At 37.2% G+C, this 26,351-nt stretch overlaps 1 protein-coding gene across 6 annotated transcripts in view; it reads left to right on the top strand.

Annotated features, from left to right (window-relative positions):
- znf618 (zinc finger protein 618) overlaps positions 1 to 25,546 on the top strand; it is a 41,069-nt gene extending 15,523 nt beyond the window's left edge. For 4 of the 6 annotated variants that reach the window (XM_079606424.1, XM_079606423.1, XM_079606425.1 and 1 more), the window contains exons 4-14: positions 1,571 to 1,648; positions 2,655 to 2,702; positions 2,854 to 2,943; positions 6,523 to 6,594; positions 9,731 to 9,820; positions 16,327 to 16,419; positions 18,069 to 18,113; positions 18,410 to 18,487; positions 19,337 to 19,372; positions 19,724 to 19,849; positions 21,341 to 24,324. In XM_079606424.1, coding sequence (XP_079462550.1) covers positions 1,571 to 1,648; positions 2,655 to 2,702; positions 2,854 to 2,943; positions 6,523 to 6,594; positions 9,731 to 9,820; positions 16,327 to 16,419; positions 18,069 to 18,113; positions 18,410 to 18,487; positions 19,337 to 19,372; positions 19,724 to 19,849; positions 21,341 to 22,872 — 2,288 coding nt within the window. In that variant the 3' untranslated portion in view covers positions 22,873 to 24,324. Of the gene's footprint in view, positions 1 to 1,570; positions 1,649 to 2,654; positions 2,703 to 2,853; positions 2,944 to 6,522; positions 6,595 to 9,730; positions 9,821 to 16,326; positions 16,420 to 18,068; positions 18,114 to 18,409; positions 18,488 to 19,336; positions 19,373 to 19,723; positions 19,850 to 21,340 lie in introns of all 6 variants that reach the window. The other 2 variants (XM_079606428.1, XM_079606427.1) reach the window with 1 other exon arrangement.
- Positions 25,547 to 26,351: the final 805 nt, after the last annotated feature.

Raw genomic sequence — 26,351 nt, forward strand, 5'->3', positions numbered from 1 at the left:
GTGAGCAGAAGAGACTTCTTTCAAAAACCTTAAAAACAAATCTTAATTATTTCAAACTTTTGACCAGTAGTGTAGTTGTAAATATGACTTTATCAGTGAAAAGGTTATGCAAACTTGAGGTCTCCATCTTTTTTATTACTTTATATTCTGTTTTATGTTTGTCAGGAAAGATGTCATGATTGATGATTGACAGATTTTTGTGTGTGGTGAAAACCCTGTGCTAAAATCAAGCTTTTAAAGTTTTTTTATATGTCTATGTGTTGTTTTTAATATGCTTTAAGACAAACTGTCCTTCGGATGAGACGTTAAACCGGTTCCTGACTCTCTTTGGTCATTAAAAATCCCATGCCACTTCTCATAAAGAGTAGGGGTGTAACCCTGGTGTCCAAATTCCCTACATTGGCCTTTACATTCCCCAGCCATTAAATTGGCTCTATCTCTCTCTCCTCTCCACCTATATCTGGTGTGTGGTGAGCGCGCTGGCGCCGTTGTGCTGTGGCTGTGGATGCTGCAAACTGGTGGTGTTTGAGGAGAGACCCCGACATGATTGTAAAGTGCTTTGGGTGTACAGTAGTACATGTGAAAGCGCTATATAAATGCCTAATTCATTCATTCAAACCATGTGTAAATTCATAAGGCAACACCATTGCTGAGTATTTTCTCCTTAACTGCAGTCATCAAAATAATGTCAATTTTTTTTCAAGTTATACGAGATTACTCAAATTTAATATAATTTAAGTCGAAATGACTTGTACAACCACATTGATTATACCTGCAAATTAGGTCTGTAAACGATTAATCGCGATTAATCGCATCCAAAATAAAAGCTTGTGTTTACATAATATATGTGTGTGTATTGTGTATAATTATTTTGTATATATAGATATACACACATGCATGTATACATTTAAGAATTTTTTTTAATTTATATATCAAATAGTTCTATTTATACATATAAATTATAAATTTAGTGGATCTCTGAGTGAGTGAGTGAGTGAGTGAGTGCATATTCGCATTTTCGAATGGGCTCATTTGTGAGGGCTCATTTGCATATTCATAGAACCCCGTATACTAAATGACGCAAGGGTGTCGAGTTACGTTCAAGCATAAATACATTTTTTCAAGGAAAAAATCCTTTAAATATGTAATTTTTGTGATCAAAGATGAGTTTTAAGGGATAAAATGATTGACTACAGGGGATCTTTACAAGTGTCATGAAGCACTACATTTTCTGAGATATTAACATGTTTTCAGTGGCGTCAAAATAAGGCACTTATCAGGAACAGGAAGACTTATCGGCTGATGTGATCATTAATAAATGCCAAATATCGACCATGGCAAGAAATATCGGTTGACCACTAGTTACCGTGATTTTATATAGTGAGCAAATCAGAACTGAGAAGTGGATATTTGAATGAATAAATATCTGAATGAAATCTGTTTATTTCTCTCTCCAAGGAACACCTTGTAGTTTGTGTTAAAGTGTAAGCCGTGTGACCGGCCTGAAGGTGTAATTACACCTTGATAACCCTCGAAACACGTGTCTGATATTCTGTTCTCTCTCTTACAGGCTCTTACATCTGTGGAGTATGTGGCAAGAAGTACAAATACTACAACTGCTTTCAGACGCATGTCCGAGCTCACACAGGTGCCGTCCTACTCTTGACCTTCTGAGTTTGATTTAGGATAGTTGGAATCATGAACAGATTCATTCTCAAAACTGCAAATGAAGTTTTCAATAAACAGACAACACGTCTTTCTATCATATTGATGGTTTCTCACAACAGCAAACATCTGACTCACAAACAAATGACTCTTTTGAGCCGGTTAATGCATATATAGAGTATTTTTCTTCCACACACACATATTGTTTTGCTTCGGAAGACATTGATTCATCCACTGGGGTCGTAAGGATCACCGTCACAATCACTTTGTGTGTGTGTTTTTTTTAAAGCGTTAACTTAAAATTCAGTGACATTGCAGGTGAAACTGGAAAAATTATTATACGGTGCAAAATTTTATTTATTTCAGTAATTCAACTTAAAAGCTGAAACTAATATATTAAATAGACTCATTACATGCAAAGTGAGATATTTAAAGCCTTTATTTGTAATCATTTAGATGATTATGGCTTACAGCTTATGAAAGCCTTTTCACAATATTCTAATTTAGAATTTGGGGTTTTCATAAGCTGTAAGCCATAATATCAAAATTATAACAAATAAAGTCTTGAAATATCTCACTTTGCATGTAATGAGTCTATATAATATATTAGTTTCACCTTTTAAGTCGAATTACTGAAATAAATGAACTTTTGCACCAGTTTTTCGAGTTTCACCGGATATGGGCTCAAGATGCATTATTTTCCTAAAAATATCAGTTTTTGTTTATCTGAAGAAAGAAAGTCATATCTTTTACTAACCCTCATGTCATCCCTAATGTATGAGAGATTTTGGGTGAAATATTAACAGAAGCATGAATTTCTTTCAAGAACATCAGAATGTCTTTTCAAAATAAACCTTTGAATGGAAGTGTAGTTAGAATGAAATGCAAATGGATCATTAATGAACTGAAGTCTGAATCTCTACCAGAATCATAAAATTCCTTATTACATAACCAGTTTATATGTCTGTATTTCGTGTGGTTTTATTTAGAGGCCGAGGGTACGGCTTCAGGAGAAGGAGCATCTCTGGGAATCAATAGTGAGTTGCACATTTTCTTATTCGTGGGACAGATTTTCGGGGTAATTGTCCTGGACATTTCTAAATAAAGTGGATAAAGAGAGAGTTCTTGTCACACAATGATATCTAAAGTTTCTATTCATAGAAGTCTTTGTTTTCTTTTCTAATCCAGGTTCTTTCCGTTATACATGTGACGTATGTGGGAAGAAATACAAGTACTATAGTTGTTTCCAGGAGCACCGAGACCTCCATGCTGTGGATGGTGAGCCGTGTATTCCCTCTTTTCATTTCTAATATGTGACCCTGAAACCAGTCTGGAGCCGCACGGGTATATCTGTGGCGATAGCCAACAATACATTGTATGGGTCAAAATTATAGATTTTTATTTTATGCCAAAAATCATTAGGATATTAAGTAAAGATCTTTTGTAAATTTCTTACCTTAAATATGTCAAAATCTTATTTTTATGAGTGAATGCAGCACAATCGTGAACATAAATGCACAACTTTAAAGGAGATTTTCTCAATGTTTTGATTTTTTTTGCACCCTCAGATTCCAGATTTTCAATAGTTGTATCTCGGCCAAATATTGTCTTATCCTAACAAACCATACATCAATGGAAAGCTTATTTATTCTGCTTTCAGAGTATGTATAAATATACATTTAAAATACCCATGTGACTGGTTTTGTGGGCCAAGGTCACATATACACTAGTTCTTGGTTTACTGTACTATGTCAGAAAGCACATGGTTGCTGTCACAGCTGTTTGAAATGTCTCAGTTTCCAGTTGGTACTTTACAAAATAAGTAATTGTAATCATATTTGTGGAATCACAAATCCCATGTTATTTGTTGGTTTAACTATTATATAAGATATACCCCAAAAATATAGACAAAATATTACCTTGTTGCTGCTTTGCCCCCGCCCCTTTAAAAAAAAAAAGTAGTATTATAATATTACCAGGATCAATCCAATGCTTTTCTTTAACTTATGGACAATATACACTTGTAACTAGGAACCAATATTTGGTTAGATATTGAGTGGTACTGTATTTAGACATGACACACAATTTGAGGTTTGCTAAATTCTAAATTTATATTGCATTTTAAAAATGGCAAACCTCATATACAATTCAGAACAAATAAAACGACAGATTAATCTCCTACATACTACTGTACATTTTAGTTGATGGTCAACATTTTCTGAAGGTTGAGTACTGATCATTGCCTATTTTGTACTATATGTGTGGAAAATGTCTCAATTTAAAGGGGAAAATATGAAGAAAGCTAATTAACAGTAACAAACTTTGTTGAACTTGATTCTACAAAACATTTTCCCCCCTAAAAGCTGATGGTAAATATGTATAAACATCTTGACATTAATTGCTGATCATAAATTCTCTGTCTTTTATTATTTTCTTTCACTAATGAAGCGAGGGCTGTAACTCCAGTGGCAATAAAACCGCTGACATTTTCATGAAAGATGAATTGTGACCCATGCTGGCAAAATGAGTGGGAATGCACACGGGATAATGCCGAGCTACAGGCAAAACAAGTGAAATATGTCAATTTTGGTCGGATTTGAGGATTTCACAAAGATGAGTTCATTAAGCCCTCGTCTAGCGATCCCAATGCTCCAAATGGCAATTAAACATCTAAAATGATCTTTATTTGCACGTTTTCTGAGGGGAGTACCTTTCCTTTGTTTTAATAATCCATGAAAAAAATTTTTCTCTGCTCACTTCTCGACAGCTGTGCACAAGTTTGGTATCGGTGTAATTCCAGTTTTGTTCTCAGTGAATTCTCGATGGCATGAGTCTGAACCAGTGAAATTTGACTTTCAAACCCAAGCTGATGTAAACAAAACCAGCCGGTGCTGGTGGTGCATTGTCAAATCGGTGAACCGGATTTCAACAAGTGAAACATTATTCTGGATCAACATCTTTGTTGATCTTGGAACAACATTCCAATCAACCAATCAGATTTGAGGGATAAGTTTGCAGTTTATGTCAAGTGTAGGCTTACAATCAGGGTTTGGTGCTTCTACATCAGTGTTATTCATTCAACTATCATTTCCCTCTGGTTTTAGGGATAACTTATGTGTAGGGTTAGTGATAGGGTTAGGACTAAATTTATGGGCAGGAATGTTGTTCCAGGATCAATAATATATATTGCACTTGGCAAAATCACGTGACCTTGTGATATCTTGAAAGCGTCCATCCTCGTAAATTAATGCGATTAATCGCGCAGCCCTATTTCAATGTAATCTCACTTAAATCGAGATGGCTTATCACGATTGTGAAATCGCAAAGGTTGCGATTTATCTTTTATGCACAGCTTGTCATTGGCTAACGGCTCTGTAAACGTTTGAGTTTGAGTCTCTTATAACGTGCATTTGAAAAAGCAACACGCGTCAAACACCTTTCCAAACATAAGAAGCATTTATGAACCTCTTGTCCAACAAAAGACAACATTTAATAACATGCATTTACTCCAAACTCACTTCATAACGACAGATGAGCATAATTTGTGAGATGATGTGGCTTCTTAATAAGGCAGGCGTGTGTTTATTAGTCATGTTTAATCAATCAAAGCATTTCAATCTTCTGTTTATTCAGCTACAGCGATAGGGATTTCCTGGAACGATGCACGTTATTGTAGTTCTGCAGCGGGGCGTATTTATCGTGTCTGCGTGAGAGCGCCCTCTGGTGTTCAGATGGAGCAGTGTTTACTACCGGGCAGCCGCACTGCACTGAAAAGCTACGCATAAAATAATCGCAGCCTTTGCCAAATCGCGTGCGGTTTCATTTCGATTAATCGTGCAGCCCTACTCTGAAAACACAAAGTTTAAAATTTTCAAGCTTTTAATTCAATATTTCATCGATTTATGTCTGTTTTGTAATGGATATGGTAGTGAGAGCGCTCAGTCGGTCTGCAAATCTTGTCGGAGAAATTGACAACTTATTAATGACTACTTCAGTGAAAATGTGCCTCCACCAAACCAAGATGATTGTGGACATTAATGTTGCATATCTTGAACAATGGTTGTGCATGGACACAATATGAAACTGTCATGAGTGTATTAAAAATTATTATTATTAATCTGGCCACACATCCATGCTGGAAAAATCATGAAAATTATTTCAGATTTTAGTCTTTTATTTTTATATTTTTATAAACTTGTTAAAATGAGATGGGCAATTTGTTATTTATTGATATTTTGTTGCATAATTGTTCTACACGGGTAGCCCTTAACCAGTGACACGCTTCTCAATCTGACTGCTTGGATAACAATGTTAAATATTATTCACATAATTATTTTCATTTTGGTGTTATTACCAGTGATTTTAAGGTATGTTTGCTAGGTGATTTTTGTTTTGGTACCTTCAGAAAACTTTTAACTAGATTTTTCTCAAAATTGACTTTGCCGACTCTATCGATTTCAAACAGCTCATTCATTTTTTTGTCGGATTCCAACAAATATACATAATTTTGAAGTTTTTTTAAATGGAGAATAACTAGAAGTCATTTGTGAAAATTGCTCATTTGCCAGCACGGGTCACAATTTTCTAAGATGGTGTTTGAGATACAGTACTATTGATGCATTAAAGTGTCTCATCTTCCTCTGCTCTTGTTCTCTGTAAACACAGTTTCACTCTTTGTGATGTCCAAATAATAGTTTTTAACATTGGTAACACATATGGTGTGAAATTATTGATAAGAACCTCATTGGGTGAAGCAGTATTTCATGTCATCCTTAGAGATCTTAAAAACACGTGCTTTTTAAGGTGAAAAGGCTTATCTACACTAATTTTTCATCCTCTTTTTGCTGTGTCGTTCAGATCCATATGACCATGTGATACCTGTAGAAGACCTAAAAGAGGAGGCTGAATCATACCAGAAAATGGGACCAAGTAAGAGTGCTGAAAATCTGTGTGACTCATGGTTCCCTTACATGTCGGCCATTTTGATGCCGCGTCAGTAGCTGATATGAACCATATATGATATGATATGATATGATATCAACCCAGGAGTGATGACTTCGGGTGACCAAATACACTGCAAAAATCAGAAAAGTTGAGAAAACATGATGCAGCTTCAAAGTTTGCTCAGCTTATGGAAATATTGCTGTTTCAATTTATACACTGTAACAAATTATTGTTGGTTTAACTTGGTTACCCTGGTTGCCTTAATTTTGAGTTCATTGAAATGATAAACCTTTTAATTGCAGTTTGTTTGATGTTTTTTTTTTACAGTGTAGAATCATGCAAATTATTTTTCATATACCGTTTAAGCCCCAGTGTCCATATAACCAATGGGCCATCTGCATGACAACCACTCCACCGCGGTCAAAACACCTTTTTGGACATATCAATGTTGCTGTTTTTTTTATGTGGGTATTAGTACACGAGTGACATATGAAAGTTAAATTATTAGTTAGTAGCCAAATGTTACATCATGACCATGGAAACATCAGGATTCTGAGAGAAACTGCTTCTGGAACAAGAACAAATGTGGGCGGGGCTTGATTTTTGTCCATCAGGAATTGATTGAATGAATGGTTGTGGTTTGCTATTGGTGGATCTCATGTGAGTGACAGGTTGCCCCGCCCTCTTCATCAGAGAAAATAAGAGATGCTGCAAGATGGAGGGGAAGTTATTCTGATTCAAGATTACGAGGCACATGAACAAAACAATGATGTGCACGGATAAATCATTTATAATAAATTATATAATGCAATATTCCATAAAAATAAGAATTGCCTATTATGATTTCATGGGGACTTTAATGGATATGATGCTGCGTTGAAGTGACTGATATGTCTGGTTTATGAATTTAACCCCAGTTCCCCTGAAAGAAGTAATGATTTGCTGCAGAATTATTCGAGTAGCTCCTTCATCTGAGAATCTGATGAAAATGACACTGATCCCTGTTACAGGTGAAACTTGAAAAATTGAATATCGTGCAAAAGTTCATTTATTTCAGTAATTCAACTTAAAAGATGAAACTAATATATTATTTAGACTCATTACATTAGTGAGATATTTCAAGCCTTGATTTGTTATAATTTTGATGATTATGGCTTACAGTTTATGAAAACCCCCAAACTCAATTAGAATATTGTGAAAAGGTTTTCATAAGCTGTAAGCCAAAATCATCAAAATTATAACAAATAAAGGCTTGAAATATCTCACTAATGTAGAGTCTATATAATATATTAGTTTCACCTTTTAAGGTGAATTACTGAAATAAATGAACTTTTGCACGATATTAAATTTTTTCGAGTTTCACCTGTATATGCACATATGGGCGGAGCTTGATCATATGGGCGGAGCTTAAGTACAATCATTAAATTGCTGTGGTTCTATTCAGGTTGACAGAAGTCATCACTCCTGGGCGGAGTTTCCACCGCATCAGTTCCTATATTCAGAGAACCGGGATATACTTAAAACCCAGACTTTATAATTGTGATTTATGAGATTGATTTGCTTCTGAAGTGATAAAATAAGCTGCAATCAAGAAAATGAATGTAGGATTATGGTTGTGAAATTGCAGCTTAAAGCAGTGGCTCTCAACCTATTTGACTCCAAGGCCCCACATCGTCCACAACAATATCTGAAGGCCCGACACGGCTACTTTCTGTAAATTAAATTAAGTGCTGAATGCTTCTCAAGATTCACACTCTTTTTAATCAATGAATTTACATGACTTTTCTAGTCGGATGCGATTATAAATAAGGATTTTTAAAAAAATATGTTGTACTCACAATTTCTATACTCTATAAAATATTTTAGAGATTGGCGTAAATACAAAACTGTATATTCAATATAAAAATGCCCATGAAGTTTTAAGATTTTATTAATTGCGTGTCTTTTCCATGTCTACTAGAAATCACACTCTTCTAATTAGATGAGTAAAGTTTGATAACAAACTTTGATGTTGGCTTGACAAAGCCAGGTCTGAAAGTTTAAAATAACTTTGAACAGTTTGAGGGTTTTAATCAGAGAAAGTAAAAAAAATAAAAAAAAATAGCACTTTGCTAGCACATTGTTTACATGATTTAGCACATTGCTAGCATATTTTAACTGATTGAAACCATGATTTAGCACATTGCTAGCATGAATTATCGTGTTGTTAGCATTATTTAGCACATTACTAGCATTATTTAGCACATTGTTGGCATGATTTAGCACATTGCTAGCATGTTTTAACATATTGATAGTATGATTTAGCACATTGCTAGCATGTTTTAACATATTTATAGCATGATTTAGCACATTCCTAACATGATATATCATGTTATTAACATGATTTAGCACATTGCTAGCATTATTTAGCACATTGTTGGCATGAATTAGGATGTTTCTAACATGAATTAGCATGTTTCTAACATGAATTAGTATGTTTCTAACATGAATTAACATGTTTTTAACATGAATTAGTATGTTTCTAACATGAATTAACATGTTTTTAACATCAATTAGCATGTTGCGAGCATGTCGTTGATAATAATAAGATGCTGTATAAATTTAGGCTCAGAAGAAGCTTAAATAGTAGATCAGTATGTTGGCTTTGTCAAACCAACATAATCAGGCTACCGTTTTCCAAGACAACTGGTTCTTCAAATAAACTGGTTTTAGCTCATTTTAATGCTTGTTTTTGAGCTTTGTTTTTAAGGATTTGTTGAGGTCCGCCTGGTTGAGAACCACTGGCTTAAAGGACTAGTGCACCAAAAAATAATAATATTTCTGTCATTATATTCTCACCCTCATGTCATTGCAAAGCTGAATACGGTTCTATTTGTTATTTGAATACGATTTTGTTTTTTCTCCAATGGGTTCCAATGTAGATTTGCACCCTATTGACTTTCATAGTATGGACAAACACAGTTGAAACATTCTTCTTCAGAAAGTAAGTCATACATGTATGGATTGACATGAGGGTGAGTAAATGATGACAGATTATCATGGTTTAAGTGGAAAGTTTGTGGTAGAGCGTCTGTGGCTAATCGCTACATGTTGACTAACTACTGTATTTTGTGTCCTGAAGAAACCGGAAGTTACACGTGTGAGTATTGTGGGAAACAGTACAAATACTTCAACCCCTATCAGGAGCACGTGGCTCTTCACGCTCCGATGAGTAAGTCCTCTCTTCACTTCAGTGCTTTGTGGGTTTTATCTGCGAGTGGATGAAATAAAGCTGTGTAGACTTAGACACTCCACACACTAAATTATATATAGCTCTCTAATCATTATATATGGAGATTGTGGAAGCTTGTGCACGAAAATACTAGGAAATGTAATTACCAAGATCATAATTGACCTATGGCTAAGCCACGCCCCCAAACGCGATGAGCCAATCACAGTGCGCATAGCTAACCCAATACAATCGGACATTGGGCCTTTCTCAATCTGTGTTCTTGTCTGTACTTGTGTTCTTGTGAAACGTCATCTTTTGTTGCCCAAGTACTGTCCCTATACACAAGTTTGCATTTTGGCAAGAACGGTTAAAAATTCCGGAAGTGTTCTTGACACGTCCATTTTACCGAGGTTGCATCGGTTGGTAACTTGTGTGAACTTGACGGCAGAAATATCCCAGCATTCATTTCGGATTTCGAAGAAAGAAGAGGCAGGTCAATACATAAAGTCGTTCTTCTACAATTTCGTACGCTATTTCATCACTAAATTCACTTCTGAGAACATTTGATGCGAGAAATCAACTGTGTAGATTTCAAATATTGCCATTGTTACGAAAATTTATGCCGAATCGAAAATGTGCTCAAACGTAGGGCTGGGCGATAAAACGATAACGATAATTTTTCTCACTAAAACGATATTAAGAGTTTGAGAAATGTTCGATAATATTTTTGCGCCAAAAGCGGAACGAAACTCATTTGAACCGCGCGCCACACTGACCGTTTATCCGCTCGGCTCAAAGTCCAAACGGCAGCGCGAGTTCACTAGAGCAGACGCATTTACTCTGATCGGTCTCAGTCACGAGATCCAGTGAGAAGCGCTTGAATTCAGCGAACAACACAAATGTCTCAGTGATTTAAACCAGTTTAAAGGCAGATGAAACGGCGCTGACGAACAGGAGAAACACTGTGCGTAACGATACAGTCAGACGCTTTTCCGTCTACAAATTCCCATAATTTACCACGGATTTCCTGTAACGTTAGCCTTAACTGCACCATGAAATGTGGGATATACATATTGTAATATATTATTAATGTAGACAATGTATTAAAGGACTAATGGAATATAATTACAGTATTTAATAATGTATTATTTAGGCTACTGTTTTCATAAATACCATAGAAACCATAAAGTAACATGTTGCCGTGATAGTGAGGTGCTGTAGGCTATGCCTGGTTTTATCTGTGGACTGTGGTTATCATTATCTAAATGCATGATATACTGGATGACCAATGGTTAATTTTAATAAAACCCAAACAGTCAGAATATTACATTTTACCGAATAAAAATAAGGTGGTTACTTTTTTTTTTTTAACAGATGTTACTGTTTTTGTTAATGAACATAAATGTAACATAGTAAATCTGCATCCTAACTCTAATACTAATACTACTGTCAAATATGCGTTTCGAGACAAAACATGTAATATTAATATTGCAGCCTGCACTGCAAACTGTGCTGAAGATACGTGCCATCAAAGTCAGGCAACACACAAACCTGTTTCAAGACTTTCAACAATATCCCTCATTAGCACATGCAGAAACTAAGAAATTACTTTTCCAATAAATATATTTATTTTGTTAAGGAAAAATGACGACATGTTTGAATGTTCACTCAGATTTTGAATGTTCCCCTGTTTGGTAAGTGTTTGTCATGATATGTTCTGACAATATTGAGTAGTTTAAAAACACAATTAACGCTCTGCTTTCTACAACTTTCACTTGGGAGCAAAAATCTGTCTTTAAACTTGAAAGAAATAAAGATTTGACATTTATTGTGATAATTATCGACTGATATAAAACAAATTATCGTGATGATAATTTTTTTTGCCATATCGCCCAGCCCTACGTGCTACGTCCATTTTACCGAGGTTGCATCGGTTGGTAACTTGTGTGAACTTGACGGCAGAAATATCCAAGCATTCATTTCGGATTTCGAGGAAGCAGAGGCAGGTCAATACATAAAGTCGTTCTTCTACAATTTCGTACGCTATTTCATCACTAAATTCACTTCTGAGAACATTTGATGCGAGAAATCAACTGTGTAGATTTCAAATATTGGCATTTTTACGAAAATTTATGCCGAATCGAAAATGTGCTCAAACGTTTTGGGAAGTGAGGATCTCCATAAGCGCCTGCGGGTGTTAGGTTAGCTAGCGAGCCAACCGGCCAGTCTGACAGTTTACCCCACAGTCAAGTGACTATTGCCTTTTACCAGCGTTTTTTTCCCGCCGTTGGCTAGTGATGTACACAAACAACAGAAGCAGAATGAAAGGAGACAGGCGTTGCTTTATTGTTATGAATATACATTAACGTTAAATTGTAGTGTAACAGTTACAGTTGTAGAGTAATCCCTTGAGCTGAGGATAGGCTTGGGCGATAAAGCCAAGCTGTTATCGTCAATAATTCTCGTTATGTTTGGGCACTGCAGACGGCGTCTGTGCGGGGGGATTATTGCGCAAACAACACATCGTCTCAAACTGTCAGCAGCGTTCTGTGTGCTCGTCACCTTGTGAGTTCATTCTTCCAAGAACAACTAGCAAGAGCGTTCTCCCCAAGAACACAAGTCCGTTCTTTGCATTCTTGGTTTTGAGAAACGCCCATTCTCTGCTTCCACGTCCATTGAAATGCATTGCAGTTAGTCAGTTTTCATTAGTTTTTTCTTGTCATTTTAAGTTTAAAATGGTCAAACGGTGTGCATGGGGTACATGCAACTCTCAACGTCGCTGGGCGACGGCCCTTTCCCAAGCCACATCTCAACAGAGATCAGTGTCTGCTCTGGATTAAGTTATGCGGTAGACCACAACAAAACGTGGATAAACTAAACAAGGATGTCTACATCTGTTCTAAGGAAAGTCAACAACAACGTTATCTTTAACATCTCTAACGTAACGTTAGCCTAACATTAGATAATGTTAATGTTAGCTTCTAGTGTTGTACATCATGTCATTTAGCTTCATTAACGTATCTGTAAATAACCGAGATAACAAATGTTAGCAATGTTGTGCTGAATGACTCCTGTAAATACTGTAGCACCAAACTAGCGGAGAGGTAACGTTAGGCTACTCTCGGTAAAGATGGTAAAAAGTCTTGTCCTGGAAACGTATGCAACTTAGACCTGTACATATTTAATTTGATCATGAACCGTTAATTACTTATTGAAGCACAACATTTTAGACAACTTTCTACCAAAACAACTGGGGAACTTTTTTTTTCTTTTTGCGGTTTATCACGTTTACACTGTGACCTGTACATTTTTGCCTGGAGCTGAAGCTTTTCATCGACCTTCTCAACAATAAAATTAATTATATAACCCTCCAATGCATAGTTAAGGCCCTTTTGGTGACTTCGAGATGTTGTATAATCTTTCAGTCTCCAAAAATCATCAATTGCCTCCTGTGAAATGTCTCCTACTGTGATCTGCCATAGCGCCCGTCACCGAAAGTGGACTGTCTGAGTGAGTGGAGGCGGCGTGGCTTAGCCATAGGTCAATTCCCGTTGTAAAAATACCCAATCTGTCTGCAATGAACCTCAAATAGTTACTGCACTCTCTCCTATTATCCTCGTCCTTCGTCTCTCCTCTCGCTTTTCTCTCAGTCCTGCATTGAGGAGATGCTGCGGAGTTTGACATTGAAAGCTATTTAAAGTATGGTGAAAATATAGAAATGGGTCAGAGAGACTGTAGCCAGAATTAAATTTCAATTTGTTTTCGAAATTTGAAAGAGTCATGGTTTTTGCAGGGAGATGCGAGATGTGGATTGGTAAACATGTTCTTTTTATTATCAATAATTGATGATTTATTCTCAATGAAACATGTTTGGTGATTAATCTTATGCAACATTTCAGACTCTCTATTGTTGGCATAGTCGTTGCCAGGAATGTATAAATATGTGAATTTATCACTTTTCTGTGATGCTTTTTACTTCGCCCATCAGCATTTAATAAGTTTTCCACTGATCACTCGCAAATGTTTTGTTGTAATGAGTTTGTTGTTTGTCACTTTCCATGAATAAGGTACCATTTTTTTGTCTGAAGTAAACAGAATGATTTTAAACCATTTTAGCAGCATTTTGATTTTAATCCAAGTTCAGCAATCATTATACAATTATATAAGCTTAAATATAAATATAGGTACTGGATGTGTGTTTAAATGACACGATTTCTTGACTCATGATTAAGATGCAAAAATCTATGGAAGCTTGTTTCCGACCGCCACAGAATAAAACATAATTGTGATTTTTTTTTCTGTGTGAATTCTGACTTTATAACACACAATTGCGACTTTATATAGTGTAATTCTGACTTCATATCTCCCACTTGCGTGTTATAAAGCCAGAATTGAGAGATGTAACATGCAATTCGGAGAAAAAAAAAACAGAATTTCGAGTTTATTTCTCGCAATTGCAACTTTATAACTTTCTTTACTTTATATATCATGCAATTGCGAGTTATAAAGTCAGAATTGTGAGATAAAAAGTCGCAATTACTTTTTTTTTTTTTTTTTGAAATTGTGTGCTGATGTCAAACAATAGCGTTTTTTTCTAAACTGACAAAATAATTCTCAATTATCATTCCCATTTCCAGTTAAAACATCTGCATATCCTAATATTTACCCCAGACCTACATTTGATTTCTGATACTCCACTTTTGAAGCCAAAATATGTAATTTATGTTATTCGTGCAGAATGAGTTTTGCCGTGGGTGTTTGGGGGAATCGCTCCAAAAAAACAATTAATTTGTAAACAACCCAGCCTAAGAGCTTTATCATTTGATGAGATATTATACATCCATTTATATGTCAGCCTTTTGTGAAATGAGTTTTGCAGATGCTGTGCATTTATCTGCATTTGGAAGCAAATTTCGAGAATCGGGGGTTGTTCTCTGTAGTCGTACAGAGTTAGGCTGATGATTCACTCATGGTTTAAATAATCTACAGAATATAAGGAAAACTATAAGTAAGGGTTAATGCCCGCCGAAGTCCATTAATACCTGACAATGGACACCTCGAAGGGCATTAACCCGCTTATACCATGTTCACTTGCCAAATAACACATTTTTAAAACATTAGTTTATATTTTAATTAGTTTTACAATCAAAATCTAACGGTTTTAGAACTTCTTTAGGTGTCCTACATCCCTTTTTAATGGACACCCTGCAGCCAATCAGAATTAAGAATTCACCCAGACCATGGTGTAATTAAGGGATAATGTATAGCGAAGGGTTGTTATAGCGAATACTTGGCAGCGGTGTGTTATCAAGAAATAACAGACCGCATTCTACATTAGAATTTAACCAAGCCATGTAATATATATATATATAGTGTATAGACGTTAATGTAGTGTATGATAATGGGATTTAAATTGAAAATTGAAATTGGTGTCGGGATGAAACTGGAGTTGTCACGCCAAGACATATGGTAAAAGGATAACAAAAAATGTACTGTCGATTAAAATGCTACATTTGGTGTTACATTGTGGGTGTAAATGAATAGGCTTGGACTTGGTGCTGGAAACCCAAAGCACAGGACAATATAGACACCAGAATAACAATATTCATCATTCTGAAGCTGAAAATACAGAATTATTTTAGACGAAAAAGCTTGTTGTACTGACTACGGTAGATATATTTAAAATAATATAGGCCACTTTTTACTGGTAACATCAGACATTTGGCATTTTCAGGACCCACAAATATTCCCCCATTGCATTATTATTATACATTATATTCAGCGTTATATAAAGTAGTTTTATGACACTAAAACTCTGAAAAGTAGATTTTTTTTTTTCTCGCATAGTAATTACAATTTTGGGTGGACTTTATACAATATATATTGTCGCTCGTTATTTGTGTTGCGATATATTGTGACACGATGTATTGTTACACCCCTAGTAAACGCTAAACATCACTGTTTTGGGCAATGATTTCGGCCCCTCTGAATTTTCTTCATTAAATCTGTGCAAATCTCAATGGCATTTGCATCTTTGTTCATTGGTACTCAGAGAAACAAATAAAGGTCGATGTCCAGAACTGAGGAGCAATTGTCATGTGACTTGATCGCTCTAGAGCTGTAGGAAAATGTATATTAGTATCTGATGGCAGCACGAGAACACGGAGTTGCAAATCCGTCGACTATCATGAAATGTGAAAGGCAACAGAAAGGAAAGAATTTTTTTTTTTCAGTTTTGTAGGAGCCCTCCATAAATCATGCACTAGTAAAACATCTAGTATATTATAATGAGATCTTTTGAGATTTACAATTTGCTTGCCAAAAAAAAAAGTTATTGATCAACTTAAAATTCCCATTAATCAAAGAGAAATTGCTTTAGTTCCCTATTCATGGAAAGTGCCTGTTTTATTTTGAGCGATGCTCTAAGGATGACAAAATGATCATTAGTTATTTCTCAGCTTTGACTCATATGCATTACTAAAGCTGCTTTGATTTGTGCACCGCAGAAGGAACTTATGGCCTTAAACTGGAAGGGAAAATGTCTAACCAGTCGGGCCAGTCCAGTCGTGCCGACATCAACAATTCCCAGAACTCCAGTGGTAAGTGACACTGAAATCTTTGAAATCTTTCACCTTTGATATTTGAATCTCGTAAAGTGTTTGCACTTTGTTCAGAGTGATATTTTACTGTCATAATCTCTACAGACTGGCCTCCACAATCACAATGTTTTCCCTTTAAATGAAGAGTATCTTCTGCGGCTTCATGCGTGTGTAGATGCTTTTACTGGAAAATGTTTGATCCTTGTATTCACTGTAATGTCTCTTAAAGGGCACATAATATTCAACACTTTTTCCTTTTCTCGAGTTTGTCAAGGTTGATTGCTTCAAAACAGTCAAATTACATTTTCCAATAATTTTCAGACACTTAAAATTTAACAGGCTGTTTTCTATGCTACATTTCAATTATTTCTATATCTACAGTATATGACCCCTGTTATAACCTTTTTCACTTGTGAAGTGTGTAATATCATTTGCGTATCGGTTGTGGGTTTGCTGCGCTGTCCAATATAATTTGTGCGGCTCCACTATTCATTCGCCACGGCTGTATTGCATTGCAGAGATTCATAAAATAAACTGCTTTGCCATTAAAATCAGACTAGAAGATCAGAAGACGGCACACCATTTGGCAGACTTGTCTAATATTTTCAACTGGAGCTACATCTCTGCAAACTAGAAAATGAAATCATATAAACATGAGCTACAACTGTGCGAATACGAGTGTCAGAGAAAACGGGTTTGATCAAAGCTGGAAAAGCCTCCAGTTTATCACAGAGCTCATGAGTGAACTACAGTAGAGAATAATGTACACTCCCGCTTAATATCCTGCTCTGTTTTCAAATGAAAGAGTTTATTGAAAATTTAGACAAAAAAAAAGTGCATGTTTAATGCATCAGGCTTTTATGACACGTATTGCATGATATAGTGAGAATATGCAACACCCTGAATTTATTTATTCTCAAACAGAGCAAAAATGTGCCATTTTGTGCAGTTGCTGATATTCAGATGTTTGTAATATAAATCAGTGAGATCTTAATAACAATATACACGTATATAAATATCATTCGTCACTCTATATCAGCCAATAATAATCTTAGATGATATTTAAATGCTGTTTTATGATCAAAGCTCTGTAGTTTCAAAACACATAATGCAACGCAATACAAAGATTGAGGGATGAACAAATAAATCTTTCTCTAAAACCTGATGATCATATTTGAGACTCACGATTGAACGTGATTTTCTAAAAACATATGTAATGTATTGATAATCAAGTAAACCTAAGTTACGAAATATTGAAATATTACTGACAATACGTTTTACTTTATAAAAATGAGTGCAGATTTCACAGCAAAAAGACATGAACCACAAGCTGAATTTGGATGTTTTTAGAATAAGACTTCACTTTAACTTTAACTCGCTAAAAGGTATGATTTATCAATCAAACAACAGAACATGTAGTAGATTACTGGAATAACCATGTTTGATCATGTTGATAATTTAGATTCCTTAGAAATTTCATGTTGATCATTTAGCTTGAGAAATTTGATCAAATAATACAGCAGGCTTAATGTAAATTGTCCTAATAATTTTTGGGCCATGGTATTTATTATTGAAGCCAGTCATAGTGATGCACTTTGCATGGAAGTGTACTCCTCATAAAAAAATGACATGAATTATTTGTCTTCCAGATACTCCAAACAGCCGGACCTATGCTTCCCTCCCCAGCCCTCAGAGTATGTATCGTGGAAATCAGTTTGACCTTTTTCATTTCACTTGATGTCACTCATTTCATGCTCCATATAGTCCATTTTTTGTTTTTGTAAATCATGACTGACCTCACTCATGCCCATTTTTATGCCATTTGCATGGCTTTGCAAACCTTGCAGGTTTCTTAACCTTTAAGTAAAAACCTTTTTTCCTGAATGCCTGATGCTGACCTAAATTTGTTAGCTGTATGTAGTGCTCTGATGTGAGGCTCTGTTATGAGAACATTTCTGTGTTCTGAGAGAAACTGGACGTTTCGTTCCAGAAACCTACACGTGTGGAGCCTGTGGAATTCAGTTCCAGTTCTACAACAACCTCCTGGAGCACATGCAGTCTCATGCTGGTGAGTGAGCCCAGAAAATGAAAACATTTTCAGCCGTGAGCTCATCCAAATATGGACTCGCTTTGTTTTGTTTACGTTATTTCTTTGCATCACCACTTGGGTAACGGTTCAATGCAAAGGGCACATTTATGCAGACTGTATAGTGTGTGCACTGCATATTGAGTTTGTTTCCATCATGTGCTTTTTACATCTGTAAACTATCTCTTTACTCATCACTTATTCAAAGGCATGCATGTATCTGCACAACTCCACATATTTTATTTCTCATCATTCATTTGTTCAAGCTCACACTCCCGACATTGCCATTTTGTTTAACACTGTCATCACAAGATATTTCACCCAAACTAAATTCATCATTTACACACTGTTGTGTCATACCAAACTTCTATGATGTTTTCTTCAGCCGAACACAGAGGATATATTATCATATATTAAGGAATGTTTCAGCTGTTTTTGTTATTGTGAAAGTCAGTGGATCCCTAAAATGTTCAAGCTTTCAAATGCCTTTATTTATAAATCAAAACACTGATCATCACAAACGCACACATACACGACAAATATGGCAAACTCAAATCTCAGCGAACGTCAAACCTCACATCACATGATGGCACACAAGGTTTTCTGTCACCATATTTGATTGTATGCATGCATTGATCAAGGATTTGATTCGGGAGTAAATAAAAGCTTTCATTTTTTGTTTAAAAATCTGTTACAAAAGTGATTGTCACTACAGAAGACTATGTGGATCAATTTCACACTACCTTTATTTTGATTTCGGAGAAATTGACTTATAATATGGACAAAAACAGCTGAAACAATTTTCAAAATATCTTCTTTTGTGTTCAACAGAAGAAAAGAAAAGAATAAGTTTGGAACGACATGAGGGTGAGTAAATGATGACAACATTTTCATTTCTAGGTGAAAACTGTGTTTCCAGGCCAGGAAAAGTCATGGAAATTTCTGCAGTGAAAAGAAAGAAAATGTCTTGAAAAAATCTATTGAAAATCTATATATCTATGAAAAATGTTGGTTAATTTTATAATGCTCAGGTCAATTATGCAGATTTTCTGTCAAAATCAACTCAATTCTCTGTGGACCTTGATCATTAATCATTCTAATTTCTGATTTGTAAGTTGTTTTCACCCCAGTGTATTTCTCTCGTTGGTTTTCATTGAATACCTTTTCCAAGAATGAGTACATAACGTGTTGTCTTTATTCCTTTTATTCCCCTTTTAGCTGATAATGAGAACCATGTTAAAGATGATTCTCCGAAGCCTTCCCAAGCGCCTGTGGCCACACCGGAGCAGATGTGGAAATCTCCTCAGCCGGCACAACAGAGGAACCACGTACCACCGACTTTCCGTGAGTTATTTCTTACCACCACTACCAGAATCCATTCGCACTCATTTCATTTAGGAAAATGTTTCAGTAAAAAGTCTTGATGTTAAAGTTTGTTTGTTCCAAAGTTAATTAAAGGTGATGTAAGCAATTTCTGAGAAACGCTGTGGAAAGTGGATCAAGCACCAAAACACACTTGTAGCCAATCAGCAGTAGGGGGCGTGTCCACGTATGAAGGGGGAGGAGAGAGAGTGAGCCAATCAGCAGACGAGGGTGTGTCCACTCATGGTCAGGGAGGAGAGAGTGAGCCAATCAGCAATAGGGGGCGTGTCCACTCGTGATGGGGGAGGAGAGAGGGTGAGCAAGTGGGAGATTTGAAGACTGTAGAAAGAGAGATGGTTGAGAGACATTACAAAAGAGTAAAGGTCAGATCAATATCACTGGAAAAGAAGGGTTATGAACAGGCAAGAGCTTTATTAACCGCGTTAGTGTATTAGAAAAGCTTTACAGCGTTTGAGCGTCAAGTAGTCACTAGATGAATGTTATTTTGATGTGTATGTGCGTGTGATGACATTTCCCTGGTGCTCTCGATTTGTCTCACCACAATACATTTGGCTACTGATTAACATTTTAATAGACAACAACATAAAGGCAGAATGTAGAATTTGTAACGTAAAACTATCATAATGAGCAGGGACTAACAATCTTATAGGTCTAAATGTGTTTTAATTGTTTTTCGCTTGGAATGTTTTTTATTTAGAATAGTTAAATATAAATATTATGTTCAATACACATGTAATAGTGGTGTATTGACCCCCCCCCCCCCCCCCGGTTTAATATTCGCTACGTCAGAATTTACTCAGCAAATGCATTTCCATCTACCATTATTCACATGAACTCTTTTTCGCACAAGTTAAAAACCACCTCAAGCGAGCATAAAAACTTATTTGTGAATAAAGGGATCCGAAATGTGCTGTTTCCATCACTCGTTTCAGATCCGATACTTCCAAATGCACATAAAAAAGGGGGATGGAAACATTGCTATGACATATACTATATACTTAATTGTTTCCTTTGCTTCAGCTATTATAAAGAGACATCCAATCTTGCATTATTGTGTTTGTGTATTTGGGGGGAGGAGCAATGAAGGGAGGGGTGTGTCTGTTTGGGTTTGTATCAAATATCAACTGTGTTTCTCAGAAATTGCTTACTGCAACTTTAATGTAGGTGTCCTTATTGATTTTCTACATGTTTATTTAAAAATCTGAGGTGACTCAGATTAATCCACAACACACACTTTTCAAGATTTATCTACAGATTTCTAAAATGCAAAAATGCCATAAATATCCTTCCTAGGTATCCTGTTACTCTTGTATGTCCCCCAGGAATATTATTCTGTACTTTTGTGTTCATATGATGGATTGCAACTGTTGCTGTTATGTATGGATGATTTGTAAGGTCACTTAACTTGTCGAGATAACAAACTAATTGAATTGTCTTGTTCTGCTTTTGCAGAGAACAGATTACTCCCAGAAAAGGAGAGACAACAAGTGGCTGAACGTCTACTGAGAGTAATGTGCGTAGACCTTGGCCTTCTTGGCGTACTCAGCAGCAAAGACTTCCTAAAACTTGCGCAGACCCTGGTGGACACGGGTTCACGTAACGGCGCATACTCCATTCGTGAAGCCCTGGGAGATATGAGCTCGCTGGCATTAAAACAGCTCCCCCGTATGTACAATCAGGTCAAAGTGAAAGTCACCTGCGCCCTGGGTTCCAACTCTTCCTTGGGCATTGCCGTGACCTGCCATTCTCAGACTATAGGACCAGACTCCTGCTATTTGCTAACAGCGTATCAAGTAGAGGGTGTGCGACTGCGGCGCTATGTGCTGGGACTCAAGGAAGCATCTTTAAGGGAGAGTCCTGAGCAGATACACCACTGGGTCCAGAATGTTCTGTCGGAGTTTGTCATGTCAGAAATCCGCACGGTCTACGTGACAGAGCCTCGCTTGTCTTCTCTGGCCTTTTGCGGTCGCACCGGAGTTGGCCTTCGCTGCGCAGGTTGCTCTCTAACTGCCACGGTTCAGGCTGTTCTCGGTCGTCGCAGCCTGCAAGCACGAGGGCTCCATGAACTAGGTGAGCTTTTGGCTACATGTCGCGACATCGCTGCTACGACCAGCTTCAGTAATGAAGGGAAAGCTGGGGAAGAGTCTACTGCTCCGCCCTGTTGGGATTCAGCCGCGGAGGCTTTGCTCAAGGTTCACGAGAACTTCGAGGCCACTTGCGAAGCGTACGGCCGTTCGAAGAGCACAGTGCCACTATTGCAAGGCCTGAATAAGCACCTTCTTGGCACGCTTGCATGTTTGCTTGCACCGCTAAGACAGGCAGCGCAGGAGCTGAGTGTGGAACGCTCCCCAACGATCCAGCACGTCCTTCCCGTCTACCTCCGTCTTGAAAAACTTTTCACCTCTAAAGCCGGTGAAGTGGGTGCTGGCAGTAAGCTTTGCCACTACTTCCTAGAAGCCCTGAAGGAGAACTTCAAAGTGGAACGTATCCATCAAGTCGCAATGATCCTGGATCCGCAGCTGAAGCTCCGGCCAGTCCCCGCGTATCAGCACGAGGATATTATCTCAAGGGTGTGTGACATGGCTGCTAACATGAGGGAAGCGGGAAGCAGTGGTTCTGGAGGTACGTCTGTGGATGAGCGGGATAGCGAAGGGCTGTTAGCACCCAAGCGTGGCCGTCTGGACTGTGGATTAGAGAGGCCATCGTGTGATGCTGAAGAGCCACAGGTACGAAAAGAGCTGTTCCAGTACCTCGGCGAGCCACTGTTCAGTGGCACAGGTGACCTGCTGCAGTACTGGAGTTCGGTCATGGACAGATACCCCAGGCTGTCGCGGTTAGCGCTGTGGTTGTTGGCTGTACCGGCTGTAGCTGTGCATGGGGAGTGTGTGAGCATCTGCGAGCAGACCTTAGCCATGAAGAAAAAGCAGCAGGTCTCTGCGGAGGAGATGAACAAGCTGGTCTTCCTCAAGAGTAATTTTGCTTGAGACGGCTCAGGGCTTTCAGCTAATGGCACCATAGACTGTTTGAAATGGAAACTTTTTGAAACGGATGTACCGTCACTTCTCTTTACCCCTTCCGAAAATCCTGATTTACCGTTAGTCTATCAATGTGGCAGATTTACAAAGGAAAGGTACTTTGACAATTAATTCTCAAACACCCCTTCAGTCCATAACTTGGCTTTGGCAAGGACAGCAGAGCAACTCTATGAAAATACAGTCTGCCCGTGGATGCGGATGTGAACTTGTGTTTTCGATGTTTCAGTTGAACTACCACTTAAAATTGTGATGTTTTTAACAGTATGTGGTTCATCTATCCTTTTCTTTCTGTGAACCCATCTGAAAATCAGTTAATGGAATATTGAAATTACTTTCAACTTTCCATCTAGAGAAGGAAAAAACGGGGTACTTAGAAAAAGCCATTTTATTTTTTTTGCAACTACGCCTTTATGAAAACCACAAACACTCTTTGCTGTGACAGCTGAACAATACCTCTCTTTAGCGGTTTATCAGTGGGCAGGTCAAGCTGTAGAGGTGTAAGTCTTGTCTTAGGCAGGCCCTGATTCAATAATCTCAGTTAACCGGTTTGAGTGCGTTAAGCTCTTGTTCAGACTCAGGAGTTTTAGCTCAGCAGAACTCAAATTTATACTTGGGTCACACATAAGTAAACTGTTTTGCAATTATTTATTTAAATTCTTTGTCAGTTCTTGCAATAAATGTTACGTAGCAGAAGTTATACCCTCAAGCTGACTTCGATGCCTTGCACCTTTGTAGCAACCTTTTTCCCCATTACAGCTCACTGGGATCATTTCCTTCTACAATACAATCTGCAATACCTGAAACGGCCACTTAAACCCCAAGATTGGAGTTCCAATAATATTGGGTTATGGAAGTGTATGGGAATGATCTGATGTTGTGTAAAGTTCTGGTCCAGGTGATCTAATTATCTTTTTTTTTTCTTTCTTTCTTTTCCTCGTCTTTTTTTCTGAAAAAAGTGGGAATAGGGCTATGAAATGCAGAAACTGTCTGTCTCTCACTGTCTCAGTACGAACCTCGCTGAACAGAAGCAGCTGATTGCATTATTGTTTGAATGCATTTTAAGAGGATAAAGCTAAACAAATAGTTCATTATTTATGCACTGGATTTCTCTTATTATTTTCCTCATTTATCTTCAGCAGGTAATTAGATTAGAGATAACATTAACTAGAGAAAACTTTGCCTAGATTAGGACCAAAGTATCGTTTAAAAGTAGTTTGTCATTGTGAATAATTGCCGTTTCCAAACAAATTTGTAGAGTTATCTCATAAAACTCATGCTTCCTCATAACTGTTTCGCCCTCATAAATTTCCACTGCCTTTGAACAACTGTTTATTTCAAAATTGTTCTAGTCAATGAACAGAAGTAACAATTTTCACTTCCATGATAAAATAAACAATCTTCAAGAGTATTTTGCAGTAGTTTTTCAAAGGAAAGATGTGATTTAGTATTATATAGTTTGTCTTGTTAATGCCTTGAACATCTTTATGTGATTATACAGATATGCATGCAGACAATATAAGAGTTTTTTATCTTTAATAAAGTGGCAGAGATCTACAGACGTATAGTCTACGTTCACACAACAGCAGAATACAGTTGTCAGTCCTGTTTTGAGTGCTAAATCTGGTTCCGTTCATTCACCGATCAGTTATAAAAGAGTGAGAACCGCATTCTGTTACAAAAGGGATTAACTCCAATTTACAGGAGTCACAACCAAATTGAGAGACAAAACATTAGTCAAGTAGTTGTCAATCACACTGAAATGGGTTTAGCATGAGGTGTGCGCTTGGGCCCGTTGACCTCAGGTTATGTATAATGGTATCGTGTGGTGGGAAAGAGAGGGACTAAAGTCTACAAGGGGGAAAAACAGAACTGAAGAGTTTTTGACCACATATATGAATCGTTTCAAGTAAATACAAAATCTTGTGCATGCCTAAATGGGGACTGACTTCGGTTACCTGTCGTTATGCTCTGCTGTTGTAGGTACAAAACTATTTGAAAAAGTCACACCAAATACGGTTGTTAATCCCAGACACTTGATGATAGCCACCCCAACATTTTGGAATTGACTGAGATAACCATAGCAAACACTCTTTTCGGTTTCATGATTGTGAACAAGAAACGTGTATAACAAGAGTTTAAGCGATTTGGTGTCCGTTATGGTTGACCAAAGATTAGCGACCAAAGACACATAATATTGTGCAATTTTAACTAAACCACCATTGACAAAGGCGCTGTTTTCTTAATACCCGTGAAGCTGCTGGCTTTAAATGGCATGCTCTTTTTTTTTTTAGGTTTCTTTTGTCAGAGAGAGAGAGAGGGAGAGAGACTTGAGTTCAAACATGTACCTCTTTACCTGTTATTTTCTTGTAGAGACTGTTACGCTTTTAATTGGGTAATTGACAATATTGTTTCTTTTTTTGTGCATACCATTTGTATTTAATGGTAATGCTGTTGTCATTACCTGAGCTTTTTCAGAAGTCAAGTCAGTTTTAGATTGGATTATTACTGCGTTTCAGATGTGACAACTGAAATTTCTTGCTTCTGACCTCAATGTGAATCACAGGACACATTACACCACAAGATGGTGCCATGACCCAACATGAATATTTCATGTCAACATGCCAAAAAAGTAATGAACACTAAATCAGAGTTCTTCAACCCTGTTCTGGGGATCCACTGTCCTGCAGTTTTGCTCCAACCCTAATCAAACACACCTGGACCAGCTAATCAAGCTCTTCAGGATCATTGAACATCACAAGCGGAAGCAGGTTGGATATAGGCTGTTTAAGTTCACTTTTTTATGCCATTGCCTCACTCACTTCCGCCCATCTTGTTCACTCTGATGCAAGTCGTTTTACCTTGCAATCGTGATGCATTGTGGTGATCCGCCTGAAGAGAACATATGGGTAGACTCACTCCCTCTTTGAAAATCAAGGGGTCAAGGGTCTGTCCAAATAAACTTCCCTCGTCCACGTGACAAAGTTGAATGCACTTCAAAATGGCGGAATTGGAAGTGCATAGGGAAGTTCATGAGTGTATGTCCAAAAGTGGAGTTAAGCGTTGCAGAGCAGTGGGTCTCCAGGAGGTTGAAGACCTCAGCACTAAATGCAAGGGTTAACTTTAAAATGACAAGTGGAAACTAAAAATCAAGGAATCTTTGTATATTGAATTAGGCTATAAACTTAATGTTTTGCTATGCTCGTCTGTCTCCGCCATCTTTGAAATATCTTTTTAATAAGACTGAGATAATTGATCTATAGGTTGACTGATGTCAGACTTTGAGCATCGTTCCAGTCATTATTTTCAAAATAGGAGTCTGGCAGTCTGGCTCCAACACAAAGCACTTAACAAAGGAATAACAACCGTATTTAGCTCCAATGTGTTTGTAGCCATTGTGTGAACGCAGCCGTAGGGCCTGAATTGCTTAA

The sequence above is a fragment of the Phoxinus phoxinus genome, assembly GCF_949152265.1.
Source record: "Phoxinus phoxinus genome assembly, chromosome: 3".
In the NCBI taxonomy this organism is placed as follows: domain Eukaryota; kingdom Metazoa; phylum Chordata; class Actinopteri; order Cypriniformes; family Leuciscidae; genus Phoxinus; species Phoxinus phoxinus.